Raw genomic sequence first — 20,717 nt, forward strand, 5'->3', positions numbered from 1 at the left:
TTATAAAATACTGTTATTCTCACCTGTCAGCTTCACACGGGGCCTCCAACATGACTTACAATCACAGGTTTTAAAGAGAGTTCAGTTAAAACATAACTCGTGTGTGTGTGTGTGTGTGAACTTAAAATCGAACAATCCATATTTTACACCACGCTGGCCCTCTAAGAAATGACAGAGGCCCCTCCCCAGGGCTTAATCTCAGAGTGAGGGAATTATGACTTCTTTGATGCACTTTGTCTTTTGATGCACGTCTGTAAATGAATGTGGATGAACATCAGTGCACTTCATGCACTAGTTTTCTATGTGCAGGTTTTGTTTTAAAAACAGATGCACCAAGAGTGTGTTGGATTCTATCCTGTCCTACAATACAGCAATTTCTGTTAGGAATGTCTTATTGGATCTTTTCTGGCATCAGTGCCCTTAACAGTGAGAACTTCAAAGGACTTGTCAGGAAAAGGCTCTTCATGTTCCAGAATAGTTTTCTTGACTGGTGAACACTCTGTAAAGAGTAGCTGTGGAGCATGTCTTTGGCAGGAGGAGGAGAAATGAGAATGCTCGACTTTGGATTTGGATGCCAGAGGAGCCTGGACTACTCACTTTCCATTTCACATCAATATCAGTCACTTTTTACCTTAGGTTGCCAGTGGGGCACCTGTAACATAGCTTCAGTTTCATGAGAGCTTCAGTTGCATAGACTCCATGTGCCTATTCCAGCAAACGGATACATCTGGGATTGAGGTCACCACCCTGCCACTGACAGTCATCAGCTCCAAGGTAGTAGTGAACCTGGAGCCAACCACAGCTGAGGATACTGCACCACATGCATATCGCCTAATTAATTCATCTGTTAGGAGCATGGCCCTGACCAGCCATAATTGCTCGACATTTTGGACCTTTGAGTGAACATGGAAAGCCGTTAACACATGTTAAACCAAAAGGTTTTTTCTTTATTGAATTCATTTAACAGAGCAGGGAAAAAGGAGGGAGGGAGCAAAACGAACTTTCAAATGAATAAGTGATTTAAAGTAAGTCACTAAACAATAAAATGGAGGGAAGGGAGTCCAATAGTTATACAGGCCACAAAGGTAGGTGATTTCTTGAAACCTGTCTCTAGGTGTGAAGTCAAGGCCTCAGAAATAATTCTAGGCCTCAGTGTCTGACATCAAGTGACTGGTAACTATCGGGAGGTCACAATGCTGCTGCCACTCTCCTGGTCTTTTCTCAGCCTCCTGAAGACTTCTTTTTTCCGTCCTTCTTTCCCTCTTCGCAGTTTCCTCAGAACCTCTTTTCCTGATCTCTGCCTCCTTTTCTCTCCTCAGAACCTGTCTCTCTTGTCAGAGCTCCTCAGGGTCAAAATGGGTTGAATTCTGGACATTCTACCAGTGGGCTACACAACTGATGTCCTTATGGGAATGAAGCAGGTCCCACCTTGGCAGGAAGATAAAAGGGAGTGAAGCAGAAACTCCAGCTTAAAGGAGCACGGTTACATAGTGCAGCTCAGAGCCCGAAGGCCTGGGGGCTTACGCTACTTCCCAGCATTGCATTGCCGGCCTTCACACACTCAGCCAACTGAGGCCCTGCAAAGAGACAGAAAAGGTTAGGCTCTGTCAGCATCTCCCACCTCATGTTAGTCCTCGCACAAGTATTTGGCCTCATTTTCTGCACATGCATTTGGCAAGTCCTTTTCAATGCATCATCTCAGGGACTAACCAGGCCTTTCCTGGTTACCATAGCCAACAGATGTGTCTTTTTAAAATTTTTACTCTAGAGTAGGCATAGGGGGGCTGATCTGAATTGGGACCTTATCTTGAGGAGTAGAAGGCTTTAAAGATTTCCCTCTGCTATGGGCCCAATCCAGATTATGCTTCCCATGCTACTTTAGAGTAAAAAGTAAAGGGAGACATAGCTGTTATCTACATCTTTAGTGTAATGCGTGTTTTAGCCCTCATTCACGTGTAATAGTCTGCATACAAAGAAGGTACCACTGCCAGTGTTCACCCCACCTTTAAAAAAAAAATGGTTTAATTAGCTGTGTGCTCTAGCACAAGAGATTGGGAGCACAATTCTTCAAAATACTACACGTAGACAAGCAGACACGCAAAATATAGCAGCAGGGCATGTCATATATGAGCCAGCCTGATCAGGAATAAAACAATTGATCTTCTGAATGTGAATACTGAGAAATAAAAATAAAAGAGGAGCATTAAAAGTACAATGGATGGATGAGGAGAAAGACCTTTGCAGGACATCGGGGTGGTAAGAGACAGAACATGGAGAATGGGGAAAAGGTGGTGTTTAGGCTGCTCTTACTCTGTAGCCCAGTACTGGCCATTCAGGACAGCACAGAGAAGAATCTCCTGCAGGGAGCTCTGTGCTTTGAGCTGGAGAGGCCAACATCCAAACATGGCTGGAGATTACTATGCAGGGGGCCTCCACTCTCTCTCTCTTCCGTGAGCCAAGATACAGCAGAGAACGTCCCATCCACCTCCAGATTCAAGATAAAGAGACTACATCACTGTTTTCCTCAGCCTACATTTGAAGACATCTCTAACATGGACCCTGGAAAGAGGCACGTTGTACTACCCAATGCAATGAATGGAAGCTCCAGAGGTGGAACAGTATTTCCTTTTTAAGGGATCTTAATTTATACACCATACAGGCCAAATCTGAGGGAAGGAAGATTGGACTGGGATCCAAGGAGAGATGAAAAAGCCACCCGCAAGATCTAGGGCCTTAACAAGGGATTGGTTGGACCAGGGAACTTGTATCGGAACCTCAGCCTCTGACCTCCAGGCTCTGTACTCCATCCTTTCCCGCCCATTCCCAGGTCCCCCTAACCAGTGTCCACATCGTCTTACCTGCATTTGCACGGAGCCAGCTGAGAGCTTTGGCTTCCAGTAGCTCCCATTCATCCCTCTGCCCTGCGGCACGGGAGTGGAGCCACAGGATGGCCAGCACTGTCGCCCGTGTGTCTGGGGCCGCCTGATTAAAAGACAAGAGACACACTGAGTCTTGCTCACTTGTTAGTCCTTAGCACTTAACCATTCTTAGAACAAGACACTGTGACATTTCAATACCGCACTATGGTTATGGATCAGCTGCAGTCCAGGATGTGACACCCTGGTTTGAAGTGGGTTTGGAGAACACAGTTCGTAATATTGAAGATTAAATTCTACATTTCTGAGGAGCAGCCCCTGGCTAAGGCAGGTTTGTTGCCTCTCCAGGGCCCTCTCCATAAAAAGCCAACAAGCAGAGACTTCTCTGGTACCTTACTCCACACGCCCTCCACACAGCAGGCTTTGCTTAGAAATCTAAATCCACAGTTCATTTTAGGTATAGAACCTTAACTTAGGAACATAAGAGCCGTGCTGGATCAGAGCAAAGATCTATCTCGTCTGCACAGAACCATTCTGTCAATACCAGCAAACTCTTAGTTGTTACCTCAAGGCCCAAGCATAGGTGTCTCGGATGGCCATTTCTAACCAGAAGTACCCAGTCAGAGAACTGATCCCTTTCCTCTGCACAGTGCAGATGCTACACGCTCTGCCTCAAACTTACCTGGGGAGGTGCTTTGCTTGAGAGCTTAGCCTCCTTCAGGCCTAGGATGTTGGCCAAGCTAGAATCAAGATGCCAGGAGCCCTCAGCCTTCTGCAGGGACACCAGGCTCAAGAAAGGGGATTCCCTTTTCATGGTGAAGGACTGTTTTTCCACTGCAATGGGCAAAAGGGGAAGTAAAACAACAAATTAAAAGCAGCTAAATTAAAAGCACATTCAGAAGGCAAATAGGGCAGGGCCAAAAATACCACAACTTTGCTTAACGTGCATACTCCCAGTAACTACGCCTTAGGAGTGCCATGTCATTTCGAATGGGAAAAAGTGGCCACAAGCCAGGAAAACACCAAATGATTGGTGGTGGAAGGAAAGGGGTGGGGCCAAGGGAAGGAGGTGTGGCCACCTGGGGACGCTCAGAGGGTTGGATTGGGGTCCCCGGTGGGCTACATTTGGCCCTTGGTTCAACAGCCCCTGTCAAGAAATCAATTTCTGCTTCTGTGTTTGAGCAGCCTCTCTACGGTGCTTTGCTTGGATAAGCATTCACCCCCCTTCGACTTTTCCACACATTGGTATGCTACAACCTGGAATTGAAATGTATTTAATTGGGATTTTTACCATCTGAGCTACACAACGTACTTAACACTTTGAAAGTGCAAAATATTTGTATTGTGGCACAAAAGTTAATTAAGCAAAACCAAACTGAACGTAAGAGCATAAGAAGAGCCCTGTTGGATCAGACCAAGGGTCCATCTGGTACAGCATTCTGTGCACACAGTGGCCAACTAGCTGTCAACCAGGAACCCACAAGCAGGACATGAGCGCAACAGCACCCTCCCACCCATGTTCCCCTACAACTGGGGTACACAGGCTCGCTGCCTCTGGTACTGGAGGTAGCACGTAGCCATCAGGACTAGTAGGCACTTATAGCCTTTTCCATCAGGAATTTGTCCGACCCCCTTCTAAAGCCATCCAGATTGGCGGCCATCACCAATCCTGTGGTAGCGAATTCCATAGTTTCACTATGAGCTGTGTGAAGAAGTACTGGCATTCATTGGTTGCATAGGTATTCACCCCCCTGAGCCAATACTTGGTAGAAGCACCTTTGGCAGCAATTCGAGCTGTGAGTCGTTTGGGTTAAGTCTCTACCAGCTTTGTGCATCTGGATCCTCCAATTTTTGCCCATTCTTCCTGACAGAATTGCTCAGGCTTTGCCAGGTTGGATGGGAACTATTGCTGCACAGCAATTTTTAAGTCTTGCACACAGACTCTGAATTGGATTGAGGTCTGGGCTTTGACGGAGCCATTGTAAGATATTCAGGTTCTTCTTTTAAACCACTCCAGTATAACTTTGGCTGTGTTTTTAGGGTCACTGTCCTGTTGGAAGGTGAACCTCCACCCCAGTCCCAGGTCCCTTGCAGACCAAAACAGGTTTTCCTCTATTATTGCCCTGTTTTTGGCTCCATCCACCTTGCCCTCAATCCTGACCAGTTTCCCAGGCCCTGACAATGAAACGCATCCCCACAACATGATGCTGCCACCACCACGCTTCACCGTGGGGATGGTGTTCTCAAGGCATGAGCGCTCTTGGCTTTGTGCCAAACATAGGGTTTTGCGGGAAGGCCAACAAGTTCAGTTTTGTCTCGTCAGACCAGAGAAACTTTTCCCACATGTTTGCTGTGTCTTCCACATGCCTTTTGGCAAAATCCAAACAGGATTTGACATGGGTTTTTTCAGCAATGGCTTTCTTCTCGCCACTCTTCCATAAGGCCCAGCTTTGTGGAGCATCCAGGTGATAGTTGTCCCATGGAGGGTTTCTCCCATCTCAGCTGCGGCTCTCTCCAGCTCCTTCAGAGTTCCCATTGGCCTCTTGGTTGCTTCTCAGACTAATGCCCTCCTGACCAGAGTTTTGGTGGACAGCCTCCTTTAGGCAGAGTCACGGTTGTGCCATATTCTTTCCATTGTGTAATAATGGATTTAACGGTGCTCTGGGGGATGTTCATAGTTTGGAATATTTCTTATAACCCAACCCTGATTGGTGCTTTTCTAGAACGTTATCCCGGAGTTGTTTTGATAGCTCCTTGGTCTTCATGATGCTGTTTGTTTAGATATGCTTTCCAACAAACTCTAGGGCCTTCCAGAAATGGGTGTATTTAATCTGACATCATGTGACACTTGACTTGCACACAGGTGGACTCCATTTAACTAATTAGGTGACTTCTGAAGGCAGTTGGTTGCACCAGAGCTTATTTAGGGGTGTCACAGCAAAGGGGATGAATACTTTTGCAATCCAGACTTCTCACGTTTTTATTTGTAAATCCTTTTGTAAAATACGTAGATTTCCCACTTTGACATTATGGACTATTTTGTGTAGATCAGTGACAAGAACCCCTAATTAACTCCATTTGAATTCCAGGTTGTAACACAACAAAACGTGGAAAAGTCAAAGGGCGGTCAATACTTATGCAAGGCACTATAGTTCCATTCTGGATGTCTTGGTCTGCACGTCTGTGTTAAGACACGTGGGTGTGTTATGTTGTTTTCCCTGGCTTCAAGGCCACAGTAAAACATTCACTAATTGGGTTGAACCAATTCAGCTGATGGTTGATGAGATATTCCGCCCCGTTTGTTTCCAGCCAGCTCATGATTGGTTAATAGGGTTCACCTCATGATTGGTTAATAGGGTTCAGCCTGTTGAAGGCTTTTGAGTATAAAAAGGGCGTGGGGGTGGGGGTAGAGGATGCCTTGGTCACCGTTTGCATTTGTTTTGCCCTGTCCAAGGTTTGCCTTGGAAGGTTTGTTTTCTGAGCTCCTGTTCTATCGATGATCCTTGCTGCTGGTACTTATAGACATGTTTAGGCAGACTGTTCTGTTTCTAATGTATGTTCCAAAGACTGTTCTGTTTCTTTTGTATGTTATCCCCTTTCCATAAATAAAATTACTGCCTATGTTATTGGAACATCTGGGCTTTATTCCAATTGGCCTTGGTACTAAGTCCAGAGCTTTCCTCTTGGTTATTCCCACTGTTTAAGGTTTCAGGCTGAAATAGAGGGTGCTGGTGTGGCCCCTTGTTTCACAAGCCTTAGGTTTGTCCTGAAAGGTCTGAGAGTCCCCTGGCCCAGGCTGAATTGGATGTAAGTGGTGATGGCAATCTATGTTGCTAGGCTGGTGTTCCATCAGAGCATCCTGTCATCCCTGCCTACACTGCTTGGAGTTACCACCTTCCTCCCTTCACACTCCTGCCGTAAGTAGTTTCTACATCAGCTGAAGCTTATAACCCGCAAACAGTCTATACCAGCCTTCCTCCAACCTGGTGCCCTCCAGGTACAAGTTCCAGAAGGCCTGAATGTGGCCATACTAACTGGGGCTGATGGGAACTGCAGTCCAAAACATCTGGAAAGCACCAGCTTGAGGAGGACTGCTCCTTATAAGGAAGCCACACAGAGTGCACTGCAGAACTCCATGCCAGAAGTTACTTACAAACGCATGGATGACGCCTCCTTCACGCTACTGATTGGATCAGTGGTATTTATGCTTTCTGACAATTGAGCTGATGGGTTTGGTTTCCTGGATCTCCCATCCCCTTATAAATCACCTGGCACAGAAGCCCTTAGTGCATCAATTGCCTGAAGTGCATCAATTGCTCACATGAAGACCAGCTAGCTGGCTTGCACTGTGTTGGTAGAGATGTTTGCCCTGATGAAGCTACATGCAAGTGGCTGCTCCCCGGCAGGTTCTGCGAGTGCAGTGGCCATTCCAACATGCGGGTATCTGGGGGGTGGGACCAGTGGCCCACTCCAGCTCCTCAGTCATCATCTGAGGACCTGTCCATGCAGATTACCCATGACTGGGGCTAGAGATCCATTTTAATCATTGATTGTACAAATCCACCTCCCATTTCTCTCTCGGATGACTGCACGTCAGCATATTGCAGATCCAGCCACACTGTTCTATTCAGCTTGTCCATTAATTCTACAACCATGTCCACGTGTCCTCTTATGTCCAACAAAGCTCTTCTCATGTGTTACCTGAAGCGCTGGTCTTTAAAGACTTGAAGCAGGCTGCAACTATGAAGAGAAGAAAAGAAGGGATTTAGCTTCACCGCAGTGTTCCTGATTTCAGTGCATATACCTTGCATTTATTATCAACTACCCTGACTTGCTGTGGAATGTATTTAAAAAGTCCTTTATTGTTAATTTCTGTTTGGAGCACAGACGGATCCTGATACACCAGAAACGCGAAGTACCAGTTGGCGACTGGATATATCAGCCTGGGTTAGACTCTGACAATCATGCCAAAGTTTGCCACACTCTTCCAAATCCTAGAATATGGCTGCTAATAGGGAACCTTTGAGAGACTGAAAAGCTCCATTTTGCAAAGGAAAGTGTCTAGACCTCACAGTCAGTTAACAACCGCTAAAAAGTAAAGGTAAAGGTGTCCCCAACCAGTTGTGTCCGACTCTAGGGTGCGGTGCTCATCCCCGTTTCTAAGCCGAAGAGCCAGCGCTGTCCGAAGACGCTTCCGTGGTCATGTGGCTGGCGTGACTGAACACCGAGGTGCACGGAACGCTGTTACCTTTCCTGCCGAGGCGGTACCTATTTATCTACTTGCAATTTCTTGCTTTCGAACTGCTAGGTTGGCAGAAGCTGGGACTGAAGACGGGAGCTCACTCCGTCACGCAGCACTCGGGTCTCGAACTGCTGTCCTGCCGACCTTCCAGTCTGCAGTTCAGCGTCTTAACCGCTACGCTTTGTTTGAAAAAAATCTTGGTATCTGCTACTTGTCTGGAATAACGAAGGGGTTGAGTGACATCCTCAGTCAGGACTCAGTGGGAAGGGGGGGGGGGAGCCCAAATCCCAGGCTTCTGTCTATAGCACCTCAGTTGGGGCTCTACCATTTCCACTCAAGGAAATATCCTGTACTAGCCACCTTTCCAGGTCAAAAACATGAATATCAGAAGAAACTACAGAGCAACCCAAATCAAGGTGCAAACATATCTCCTGTTGTGAGGAATTCAGTAACTACTAGAAGAGTAGTTCTCATCCATTCAGAAGAGAAAGGGACTCCATGATGGCTGCACTGATTTGGGCCGCTGAGACTTACGCATAGGAGGAGCATTTAAAACATGGTTAAATGCCGTTTGAGGCGCTGCACATCTTCTTCGTGCTAGAAGATGGCCTTATAGGCCCCTTGTAGGCCCCTCGATGGCCTTGTAGGCCCCTTCCAACCCTACTATTCTATGATTGATTCTATACAATGGTGTGTCTCTGAACATAGCGCAAGCAGCATTCCGCCACCACGGAATGCTGCTGGCTGCGGCTCTCCGTACCTGATTTGGGCCGCTGAGACTTACACATAGGAGGAGCATTTAAAACACGGTTAAATGCTATTTGAGGCGCTGCACATCTAATTTGTGGCTTACAACAGTATGACTGAACTGAACATACTGCAGGTGGCATTTCGCCACCACCACATAGACCTGGAGAAAATAAAGACAGAGCTTTAATTCATGACAAGTATTACCCACTTTTGATTATACAATATTCCCAAAGCAGGACACAACCAAGGCAAAACAATATAATCATACAACATCAGTCAAGATCTCCCAATCCTGCCATTCCTCCCCTGAGTGGGATGGTCTAGATCCAGGGAACTGATGCACAGTCACCTGACTCCCTATCACCTGGAAAACCATTGCCAGATGGCAATGAGCAGATAAAATGGCCTCCAATTCAACAGCTCCTTAGTGACCCAGGCCACACCTACAGCCATTTCTACCAACTCACATGAAAGTGGGACACCCCGGTGGGTGAGGGGCCCTTTCACTGGCTTGCCCAGTGCCGTGTTCACCCCCACGTAGGCCGTTTGCGAACACACCACCCCAGAGCTCAGGCTTGTCTCGAGCGCTAGGCGCCGCTTCTCCTCTTCTTTCTCCCCGGCCTCCTCCAGCTCCTGCAACAGGGCCTGAGCCGCCAGCTGGTGAATGGGGAGCCTGGATTGAGAGAGAAGCAGGTGTGAGAAATGTGGAGATTGTTCAGCACAGCTGACCTATGGAGAGTCCAGAGCCTTGCCCAGGAGCACTAACACCCAGCCACTGAAAGCCAGGAACCCTTTGCTACTTGCTATTGCTCACGTTTCGCCTGCGTTGCAGCACTACTGCGTTTCGCCTGCGTTGCCCACCATCACTGCCAAGTAAGTCTACCAGGGGTCTGCACCAGAGGAGGGGCCCAACGGAGGTCACATTTCCCAGGGTCTGATCAAACGTGCTGTAGATATTGCAGTTTTGCCCATATAGCAGGACCAAAATGGTTATATTTATAGCCAAGGCGCCTGGGCACGGAGCCGGGGGTGGGGGATCCAGAGGGCGAATGAGGGATGCTAGATTTTCCACCTTGCTGCAGAATATTATAAGATGAGGAATCCCCAGTTCTGTTTGTAATTAAGCAAATCCCATCATCCTTGCTAAAGGCAGGAGGGCAAATCGAAGAGACAAGCCTACCTGTCCCTTGCCTCAGCATGGAGTGGGAACATCATCGTCTCCGTGTACGTCTGGTCTTGGAAGAGGTACTGAAGAACAACAGTCCTTTCTGTGGAGCCTGGAGACTGCAGGAGAACAGAAGGTGCGATGATTACGGCCCCTCAAAGGTGAGAGAACCCCCTTGGCAAAGGCTGAGGCAGGATTGGGTATATCGGGTGGGAGGCGAGGATTCGTAACTGGTTAGGCCATGGGGGGGGATGTTACTCGCCTGATGCTGCCCACGGATCTGGGCATAGATGAGGCAGCGCTGCCCCTCAAAGATGACCTGCGGGCCTGACCCCACAAGCATGGCCTCGAGACCGGAGGGCAAGTCCCAGCGGAGAGAGATCCTCGTCACTGCTGGCTGCAGGGCCTTCTTCAAAGACTGCAGTGCCTGTGAGAAGATGACAATCTTATAATGGGGGGAGGAGGGAACCTGGGCTCCCCCACAAAAGAAAAAAGTCAACTATCACTCAAAAATAATAAAAAAAAACATCTCTAGTCCTTATCGATATGAAACTGTGCTTACAACTGTGTGGACAATGCCTTGTTGAAAGAAGCCAGAAGGGGTGTGTGGGGGATGAATAAGCTATCCTGTTTTCCCTATCTTTTGTACATGTCTGGAACGCCCCTTGAGCAGAGGCTGAGCTCTGAGAAGCACTTTCGTAGGTATGATATAGGAACGGTGGATGTGAGGGAAACAACTGATGCTGCGTTGTTTCCTCCGCTGGTCATCCAAACCTGGACTTAGTGTCGCCAAGTAGATTTCCGTCTCGGTTACTTTGGGGAGAGGGACAGTTTAACAGATCTGCTGGAAAACAATAAGCCCGCCTAAAAGAAGTGCACCCTTTTGCCTTAATCTTTCCTTTCCTTTTGTTGTTTCCCTAGATATGCATTTAAACCTTGCACCACTACTAAATTCCGATGGTTTTACACCTAGATTTTCCCTCGGGGAATGGAGGATGACATTTTAACTGATCTGCTGGAAAACAACATACTTGCATTTTTCGGTTCAAAAGGGAATAGTCAGGTTCCCCTGCCCCCTTGTGTGCTGGCTGCAAGACCGGGATTACCCTAAATACCTGCGCTGTGGTAATCAATTCTCACCCACCCAATTTGCACCCATGGCTTGTAGTAGGGGTTGTGGGGTGGGTGAACATTCATCATGCCTACACTGCATGCCGTGTTTGGACGACACGGCAACCCACAGCACAGGGAATTAGGGGAATCCTGGTTGCGTCAGTGGCACAGACAGGGGGAACAACGAATGCTGCGTTGTTTCCCCCACTGATCGTCTGAACAACCTCATTGTTCAACAGCATGAAGAAAGGATAAAGTTAAGCCAAACTATCAATCCAAGGTACACTTCAAAGCCCGGCCTCCATGCTCTGGGTGAAACTCCGGTGGGACAGTTCCTCATTTGTTCGGGTTTCAGGCATGGTTTTCAGATTACGCCACTGAGCCTTTTTGATTAGGAGGGAACTGGGCTCCCACAGTCAAAGCACATTTTGAGAGGCTCAGAGGAATCTAGTGAGTTACATCCAGCTCAGGTGAGTCTTGAGGAATTCAGGAAGACAGGGGGAGAAAGGCAGAGCTTCCGAGACCTCACCTTGGCCTGCATGCGCTGTTTGCCCGTGATGAATTCCGCGCTGCCGCCGGCTGCCCGAGCGATACCTTTGATGAGGGCCGTGGAGGCCCCTTCACCAATGCCGAAGGAGAAGCATCTGTTTGGGGTTGAGGGGAAGAGACTGAGTCTCAGAATGGGACAGAAACCAGGGTGTGGGGAGCTGAGAAGGGCAGAACTCGCTTTGCCTTCTCTTACCTATGGGAGTTGTGGTGACATCAAACTTCAGCAATGACCATGTCTGTATTATATACCTCACCATCAGTGAACACAAAGAGCCGGAGAGAGAGAGAGAGAGAGAGTTTTAAGTGGGTTAAAAGTGGGTTTTAAGGTGTGGTACCCTGCAAAGGTATTTCAAGAACCTACCACCAGAGCGCCCCCCCCCCACACAAACACCACTGTGTCAACATGGCATGTGGTCTCCAGCTCTCAGTACAAGCATGTTCTCCCCCCACATCCCCATTTGGAGGCCTACAGTGAAGTTTCTACTAACCTCAGAGGCTCGGGAGTTGCCAGGACGTTCAGTTACTCATCTCTGCTCACTTATATGAGTGTGACAGTGGCCTAGTATTTGGGTGGTGAGATCAAACCTAGTATCTTTGATGTGGTCATGTATCTTCCATAACTCTTCCCGTGTGCCTAACACCCCTGGCCACTTGTATTCATTGCCATTCTGAAAACCCTTTGATTTTTTATGTAGAAGTTGATCCCCTATGTGAGGGAACCGTCTGCCAACAAAGCTCTCCGTACCTGGCGAGGATGTCCTTCCTGGCATGGCTGGCTGTAAATTGCCTTCAGTGGGTGAAGAATCTCTGTGCCCCCCAAATCAGCCTTCAGATTCTTCACACGCTGGAGGGAATCCGACATGGTCTGCTGGGTGTATTCTACACTCTGCCTGCAGAGGAAGCCAGAGAGTCAAGGAAGCTGACTTGTTTTCCCCGAGCTCTGCCAAGTTCCCCACCAAGCTATTTTTCAACCTTCCCCACACCCATGGGGACCACCCACGTATTCGCCATACAAATCCCAATCAGTACCCTACAATGCAGATTCAATTCTCACGTCAAGAAGAAAATACAGGTCTTGTATTTTCTTTCCAAGTTCTTGGTTAAGTATTTTGGCACTTCTTAAACTTTCCTTTTCATTGATTTTAGACTAGAGAGAGGGAACTCCAGCCAATGGGCCTGATAAGTTCTGCAGGAGTTTTCCATCAGGCATGGCAGCTTCTTCCCCTGGTCCTGTCTTCTTTGCCTCAGAGGGAAAAGCTCTTATCTCTGATCAGCTGCTAATCGAAGAGAAGTGCTCTCCGCTGTGGGGCAGAGGGGTCAGGGACAGGGGAAGAAGCTTCTGAGTGATTCAGTCCTTCTTATTTCTGAGTAGATGTTGAGCTCATGCTTACTTCTGAGTAGACAGGTTTCATACTATAAATGGTTAACAATTGCGGGAGGGGTGGAATTTCCAGCCACACCTGTTTTTGCGCCTTGCCCGCTTTCATCTTGGGCCCACTGAACACTGAAATGCGGTCCCTGAGAGCTTCTCTGAAATGGAATTTTGGCCCTTCCGGTGACAAGGTTTTGTCACCCCTGAGTTAGATGATCAAGTGGAACATCCAACTCTCCACAGAATTAATTAGTACCCAGTTTTATTTTCAGTCAAGAACACAGGGAAACAACATTGAAAGAGACGAGCGTTTGACAATGCTGGCTGTTCTGATTCTCACGGGTAGAAGGAGTCATGGCCAGATCCAAAGCCATAGATGTTGAAGTAACATCCCAGAGGGAGACTCTTCAGCAGGAGGATCAGGGTCTCCTGAGAGGGGGAGAGAAAGAGGCTGGAGTCTCCCTGGCCATCCCAACCTACCCTTTCAGGCCTCTTTCAACATCACAGGGCCCTTCTCCTCCCAAGCATTCATCCACCTCCAGTCTCTCACAGTGCCCTTCTTCTGCCAGTGTATTGTAGCAGCTGAAGTGTAGGACTTGAGTTCAAACCCTACTCCACCCATGAGCCTCACTTTGTGACCTTGGTCCAGTCATGATCCCCAAGCCCAGTCTGCTCACAGCGTTGTTGTGAGGATCAAATGGGTGAGCAGGAAGGAGCCACATACACATCTTGGAAGAAAGGCATGATAAAAATGCCATGGAAGCAACACAATTCTTTATCTCCCTCCTGTATAACCAGCCTATACCTAGCAGCCCACAAACACCCCATGCAGTCTTCCATCCACAGGGCACCTTGGCACTCTCAATGCGTGATGGTGAATCAGGACTGTGGTCAGTGTTGCTATCCATGCTGCCAGAGCGATCCAGCAGGAAGAGAAATTCCCCAGTTGCATTCTGGCCTGGCTTTGCGGCTGGGACGCTGGGGTACAGGGTGAGCAGAAGGGCTGGGTCCCCCATCAGCGACCCTGTGGTTGGCAGGAGGGAAGGAGACCCAATCGGCATTTTCACCTAAGGTGGTGCCCCTTCACCTCCCAGCAACCCTTGCATTTCAGCCCCCACCCGCCTCACTCCATCATCTCAGGCTTTGCCCACCTGAGGCAGCTCCAGGCTTCCCAGCCTCCAGGAGGGCGCTGGGCTTGTGATCGTCCTCGTAGTAGATCAGCAGCTCCACGTCTCGGTCAAACTGGTGCCCTTCAGCCAAGGAGACCTTGGGGATGGCAAGGAGAAGCAGAAAAGCAAAAACAAAACCCCTCACATACTGGACAAGGTTTCAGTCCCACAAAGAAACCCCGCTCAGATCTCCTTTTAGGTGTATTTGGCAGATTATTAATTACCATTCTCTGTGTTAGGAAATAACCTCTAGGTTCTGATAGTAGATTGTTTAAATCATGAAATACTCGTGTGAATCAAAGTGCTCGAAAACCTGCTGATCTGCCCTTTGGGTGAGTCCCTGACTAAAGGGAAAATCATTTCTTTCTATTGCGAATAGCAGGCTTCGAGAAGAGGGAAGGTTATGATCAGGATCATGGCAGGGCAAAAGGATGAATTCCCCCTTGCCATATGCCATGGCCCCAATCCATACCCCCCAACACAAGCGTGGTATGTTAAAAAGGTACCCTTTTTCACAAGCTCCCACCAACCCCAAATCTTGAGTTCATCCATAGTCCTACCTGGGCAGTGGTACGGTCCTCTGCTGTGTAGCGCAGGGGCTCAAAGCTGCATTTTGACTCCACACGGCTGATGCCGTGGGGAGACTTCAGCTTAGCGCTGAGGGTCAGTGTGTACGGAAGCTTCCCTTTGGTCACTCGTGGCATGCTCTTGGTCACGGTGTCCCCTCCTGACCCTGTGGGGAGAGGCGCATGCAAAGGCACAGCTGAAGAACAAAGTGGGCAATCTCTCAGGAGCACGAGAAGCGCACCAACAGCATGCAAGCTGATGCTCCACAACACACGGCTATCCTCGCTGCACTATGCGCAGTTCCAGCAGGAGAGGGCGAAGGAATGGGGCTGCTCAAAGAAGAGGCACCTTGAGGAGGGCAGGGGTGGGGGGACTGACCCTAGACATAGGCCTGGTCTACATATGCAGTGGAAAAAGAGATTAAGTGTGAGCAGTCCGGGCCTGTGGGTAGCAAATCACGTTTCTGAGAGGCTTTTATTGGGGCCTGAACCCTGGGTTTGGGAGGAGGGCCCTTACCCTGCGGCACGTAGCGGGGGTTCAGGACTGCGGGCAGGACAAAGCGGACGTCCCCGTCAGGCTCCGGAGACAGTGCCTGAATGTAGCGCAGCGTCAGCGTGGCCTCCCCGTCGGGGGGAAGGTTACCCAGAGTGCAGGTGAAAATGTCACTGGTGTTGTCTTCTCTTCCGAGCAGGAAAGCCTGGCGGCCTTCGCTCAGGGCATCCTGGTACTCCTGCTCTGCCTGCAGTCGGGGGGTGGAGAGGAGGGAACGTCAGATGCGGAGAAATCAAGGGCACAGACAGATGCAGGATCCCTGGTGGGCTTTTTCCTCTTCTGGAAGAGATCAAGGTGGCTGTGGACATCCAGGATCAGATTGGGGCCACTGTGCCTGGGGATGTAATGGAGTTTAACCCCCTTCCTGCTGGCCCTCCCCTCAAAAGAAATCACATGCCTATGGGGGGAAAACACACAACATGGCCTTTTTTTTTACATGTGGAGATACAGTCATGTCCAAGAAACCCTGTGGTACCCCTCAAAAAAGTCCCCAAAGAGATTTATGCTTCCCAGGACTCCCCGAGTACCTGCTTCTTCTCTCGGATCTGGGCCTCAATGTGTGTCCCACCAATCAGGCCCTCGAAGGCATACACAGCAGCCTCATCGTCCAGAGGGAAGACAAAGACCACCTCCACTGGGTCCTTCTCCTTATTCTGGTACCGAAGCTCAGATACCACGTCGGCCATGAAGCCCTGGACCACCACGTCCACGGAGATGCTTCGCAAGGGCACTGGGGCAAGGAAGCAGTTAAGTAGAATGGTCAGCTCAAGGCCTGGCCTGGCTCAGAGCAGGAAGGCCTGACCCCAGAGTTCACAGCTGAGCAGCACAGTGGGGAAACCCACCCTTGGCCCCTGGGCTCCTAAGTCCACTCCTAGGCCAGCCAGTTGGTTTAGGACATGCAAAGCCACACAATTACGTACTATGAACTAGGAAGCTCCAGAGTGGCCACTTCAGACAGCATACAGCAGCCCTGTTCACACGTAATGGTGGCAAATCGTAGCCTGCTTTGATGTATGCCCAGTGTGTGCCACCACCCTTTGAAATATACAATTTGATATTGGAGGCTGCTCTGTAATGTCCAAACCTGGATGCTATGGGTTAATAGTGGATTAAACAACCCAGTGTTAACCTAACAATTAATTGTAGGTTAACTTTGGTTTGTTTAACCAGCAATTAACCCATAGCATAGAACAACCAATTGCCCCGAGTGGAGGTTGCATATTGAAAGAGACAGTGGGATGCGACTAGGCAAGTTGTGCCGAAGCCATGTTGAATATGCAACTTCAGATTGGAGCCTGCTCTTTGACATCCGACACTATGGGTGAACCATGGGCTAAACAACCCAAGATTAACCTTACATCTAATTGTGGGTTAACTTTGGGTTGTTTAACCGATGATTTAGCTAGAGCATACGAGTTCTGCATATCTATAAAGAGTGGTATGTGACTCGCCACCGTTACATGTGACTCATACTTGCTGTTTATTTTATTTATTTATTTATTTAATTTTTTAAATCGCCCATCTGGCTGGTCACCCAGCCACTCTGGGTGATGTACAGAGTGTATAATAGAACAGTTTAAAACAATAAAATTTTAAAGTAAAAACACCATATTTCTAAAAATACCCTAACCCACCCCAAATGCCTGCCTGAACAACCACATTTTTAATGCGCGGTGGAAGCTCATTAAAGTGGGGGCATGGCAGAGTTCCCTAGGGACTACCACAGAGTTCCCTAGAGTGGGGGCTACCACAGAGAAGGCCCTCTCCCTCGCCCCCACCAGTCTAGCTGTCCTGGCTGATGGGACAGAGAGAAGGCCATCTGAGGCTGATCTTGTTGAGTGGCCTGTCTGGTGTTGCTGGAGGCACCCCTTGCGATAGGCTGGGCCGGAATCATATAGATGTTTAAAGGTCAAAACCAACACCTTGAATTTGGCCTGGAAAACAACTGGTAACCAGTGCAACTCCTTCAGCACTGGAGTGATGTGATCTCGACGGCGGCTGCCTTTAATCAGGCGAGCCACTGCGTTCTGTACCAGTTGCAGCTTCCAAACCGTCTTCAAGGGTAACCCCACGTAGAGTGCATTACAGTAGTCTAAACGAGAGGAGACCAGGGCATGTACTACCGATGGGAGCAGATAGTTGGGAAGATAGGGGTGCAACCGCTGTATCAGATGGAGTTGGTACAGCGCTGTCTGGCTCACAGCTGACTCCTGAACCTCCATGGACAGCTGGGAGTCCAAAATGACCCCCAGGCTGCAGACCAGGCTGCAGGTCTTTCAAGGGTAGCCGTACCCCATTCAATACCAGGTCAACATCCCCCAACCTCCTCTTGTCTCCCACCAAAAGTACCTCGGTCTTGTCAGGGTTCAGCTAACAAGTTTTGCACACATACAACTGAGTAACCATAGGCAGGCCATTTACCTGGTTTCTTAGACTGCGTGAGAAGGCCACAGGTAGTCATGGCTGACGATGGCGCTGGAGAGAAAGCAGTTGCCTAGTGAACAAACAACACATAATGACTTCCCATACACTGAAAAATGGGCGTTCACAGCAGGCTTTGACAACCTGGTTCCTGTGGGTGCTGCTGTGCCCACCAAGCAGGGCTGTGGGGTGGAAACTTTTTCCAGTGCTTTATTTTTCTGTGGAAATTTTACCATTGTATAAGTTCACCAGTAACACTGAATGGAGGCCAACTGCAAATGCAGTATTAGGCAAACTTGGCAGTTTCAAAGTTGTTTTCAGGTGATTGTTCCTGGGAAGTGTGTGAGAGAATAATATAATATATAATTTAAATCATCTTGGTGTGAAATGGAACTAATAAGTATTGACAGTGAAACAAAAACAACCGCAGTGGAAGAGAGTTAAACTCTGTTGAAACAGATGAACTCCGCTGAAACAGGTGAGCGGTTCTCAGCCTTTCATGAACAGTTGTTCGTGTTGCTGAAAATAATTAGTACGACCTTTCCCAACCTCAGATGTGTTAGACTACAACTTCCAGCATCCCCAGCCAGCAGTGATGACTAAAGGATGCTAGGTGTTATAGTCCAACATATCTTGGGGGCACCAGGGTGGGGGAGAATGAATTGGTGTGTCAGCCGTTTTCAGTACCTTTTGTTACTTCCTTACATTTAAACTAAGTAAGGGAAATCCATGCTATTGTCTATACATTTACACGTATTCCAATAAAAAACCCCTATGTAACATAATATTAACATTTAAATTGCATTACATGTGCTATAATTTCCTCCCTCAAATATTTCAAATACATACAGGTAACATGGGGTTTTGTTGTTTATTTTACTTGTATTTATTTCTTATTACATTTCCATACCACCCAACAGCCAAAGATTTCTGGGCAGTTCACACCTCAGAGCCTTCTACATGCATCGCATGTGCTCTGCAATGGAGTACTGGCCCCTCCACAGGACAATGAAGAAATCTGATTGCTTTTTCTTTTAGGAAAAAAAAAGTTACACATATACCCCTTGCCTCATATTCTTTCTGGGAATTCTAAAGAAAAAGCCTTTGTTTTGCACTGAAAAAGTCTGGAAAACTCCAGTGTGCTAAGCAGCACAGCAGCATGTTTGGGTTGTGACCCGAGAGAGGGTCTTTTTGGTGGCTGCTCCCAGGCTGTGGAACTCCCCCACAAGGCAGTCTACGTTTGCTGTCTCTGGTGCCTTTGGGCTGGCAGGCAAAACCACTTTATTTAAGAAGGCCTTTAGCCTGTAAGTCAGACTGTGGGGTTGAGTACTGTTTGTAATATTATTTTCTAAAATTGTTATGCTTCTATTCTGTTTTAATGTTTTGTTTTACTGTTTTAATCCATTTGAATTGTTTTTGTAAGCCACCTTGAGTGCCACTGTTTGGTAGAAAGGCGGGGTTAAAAATAAATAAATAAATGAACTCACAGAGGCACTGGCATCCCTGTCCCCTAATCTCCAATGCACAAAGACAAGGCAGGCTCGGGAGGGGCCAACTTTGGAACAGGCGAAGCCCCACTCCTGACTGCACAACACTGGCTGAACGTGAGGATGCCTGACGCGGGCTGGGCTTCCTAGGAACAAGTGAGTCACCTTCGGCTGGGGGGAAATTTCCCATCAGTCAACCCAAAGGAAAGAACCGGCTGCCAAGCGGTAGTGCTCTGGGTCACTCTCTTCTCTCCTCCGGCAACAGGGTGCAGGAATCCAGCCCCGGTTCTGCTGGGGGGGAAAATTCTGAAAGCGCCAGAGGCTGGGGAAGCGGCATCTGCGAAACCACCCCCAAGGCCTGGCCACCCGGTGTTCCCCAGATGTTCTGGACGACAACTCGCACAGTGCCGTAGTGCTGGCTGCGAGAGGGTGTCCTCAAGATGTCGGGGGCCCCAGCTTGCTTCCCCCTCAACCCGAGACCCAGAACGTATTTCCACAGCAGCACCCAGCGGAGAGCCAGGCCCCCCGCACCCGGGAGGGCGCCCCACGTTGCGGTCCCGCAGCCCCCGTCGGAATCCCCTCCTCCGCCCCGCTGCGGAAATAGGGGTGCGCGGGGGGGGGAGGCCGAGGACCCTGCTGGGGGTTCAGCTCCAAGGTAGCTGAACCTGGGGGCTCAGCTCCAAGGTAGTAGTGAACCTGGAGCCAACCACAGCTGAGGATACTGCACCATATGCATATTGCCTAATCAATGCATCTGTTCAGGGCATTAATTAGGCAATTAATGCATCTGTTTGCGGTCCCGCAGCCCCCGTCGGAATCCCCTCCTCCGCCCCGCTGCGGAAATAGGGGCGCGCGGGGGGGGGGAGGCCGAGGACCCTGCTGCAGCCGGGACGCGCAGGGGGCGGCAGGGGGCGCCTAGCGAGGCAAAGGGGCCACCGCCGGCGAGCCCGAACGGGGGAGTCGGAGCGGGGAACTGCGGGCTCAGGCGGCTTCGCCCGGGAGGGAGGCGGCGGCGGCGGCGCTGAGAGGGCGGCCCGCGAGAGCGGGGGGGGGGCGCAGGGGCCGGCTCCGCTCTCAGAGCTCCGGGGCGCCTCGTGCGCGGAAGGTCCACGGAGCGGGCGGGCCGGAGCCCTGCCTCGGCCAGAAACAGACGCTTGCGCGGCTGGGGCCCTGGGCCGGGGAGCCGCGCAGCGAGGGCGCGCGCCCGGGGCTCCCCCGCGTACCTCGCGGCGCCGGGTGCCTCGCCGCCGCGTCCCCGATCCTCTCCCGCAACGGCGCAACGGAACCGAAAGTAAAACTTCTTTTCAAAGGAGCATCCGAAGCGATCCCCGTTATCCGCGCCTCCAGCCAGGGAGCGTCAACAGGGTCCTTCCTTCGCGGACGCGAGTTCTCGCCCTGCTGCAGCCCTCCCCGGTCCCGGGACTCGGGTGGCAAAAAATAAGAGCTGCGCTTGT

The 20,717-nt window shown here is 49.5% G+C and overlaps 1 protein-coding gene across 8 annotated transcripts; it reads right to left on the reverse strand.

Annotated features, from left to right (window-relative positions):
* Positions 1–811: 811 nt before the first annotated feature.
* On the reverse strand, positions 812–20,681 carry LOC146341705 (von Willebrand factor A domain-containing protein 5A-like). 8 transcript variants are annotated; one of them, XM_084805201.1, is made up of 16 exons: positions 20,487–20,681; positions 19,429–19,551; positions 17,777–17,830; positions 15,883–16,085; positions 15,320–15,542; positions 14,797–14,969; positions 14,219–14,333; positions 13,919–14,091; positions 10,296–10,460; positions 10,049–10,152; positions 9,336–9,541; positions 8,903–9,028; positions 7,578–7,616; positions 3,559–3,710; positions 2,859–2,982; positions 812–1,577 (listed from the first exon to the last, which is right to left on the reverse strand). In XM_084805201.1, exons 2-16 carry the CDS (start codon positions 19,451–19,453, stop codon positions 1,498–1,500), a joined length of 1,962 nt encoding a protein of 653 aa, XP_084661327.1. In that variant the 5' UTR covers positions 19,454–19,551; positions 20,487–20,681; the 3' UTR covers positions 812–1,497. The 8 variants fall into 8 exon arrangements, with proteins under 8 accessions (XP_084661327.1, XP_084661326.1, XP_084661329.1 ...); XM_084805200.1 differs by having other exon boundaries at positions 8,879–9,028; XM_084805203.1 differs by having other exon boundaries at positions 813–1,577; positions 8,879–9,028; positions 17,777–17,849.
* Between the last annotated feature and the right edge of the window lie 36 nt (positions 20,682–20,717).

The sequence above is a fragment of the Heloderma suspectum genome, chromosome 6, assembly GCF_057233095.1.
Source record: "Heloderma suspectum isolate Gila_16-S chromosome 6, 16-S_ref, whole genome shotgun sequence".
In the NCBI taxonomy this organism is placed as follows: Eukaryota; Metazoa; Chordata; class Lepidosauria; order Squamata; family Helodermatidae; genus Heloderma; species Heloderma suspectum.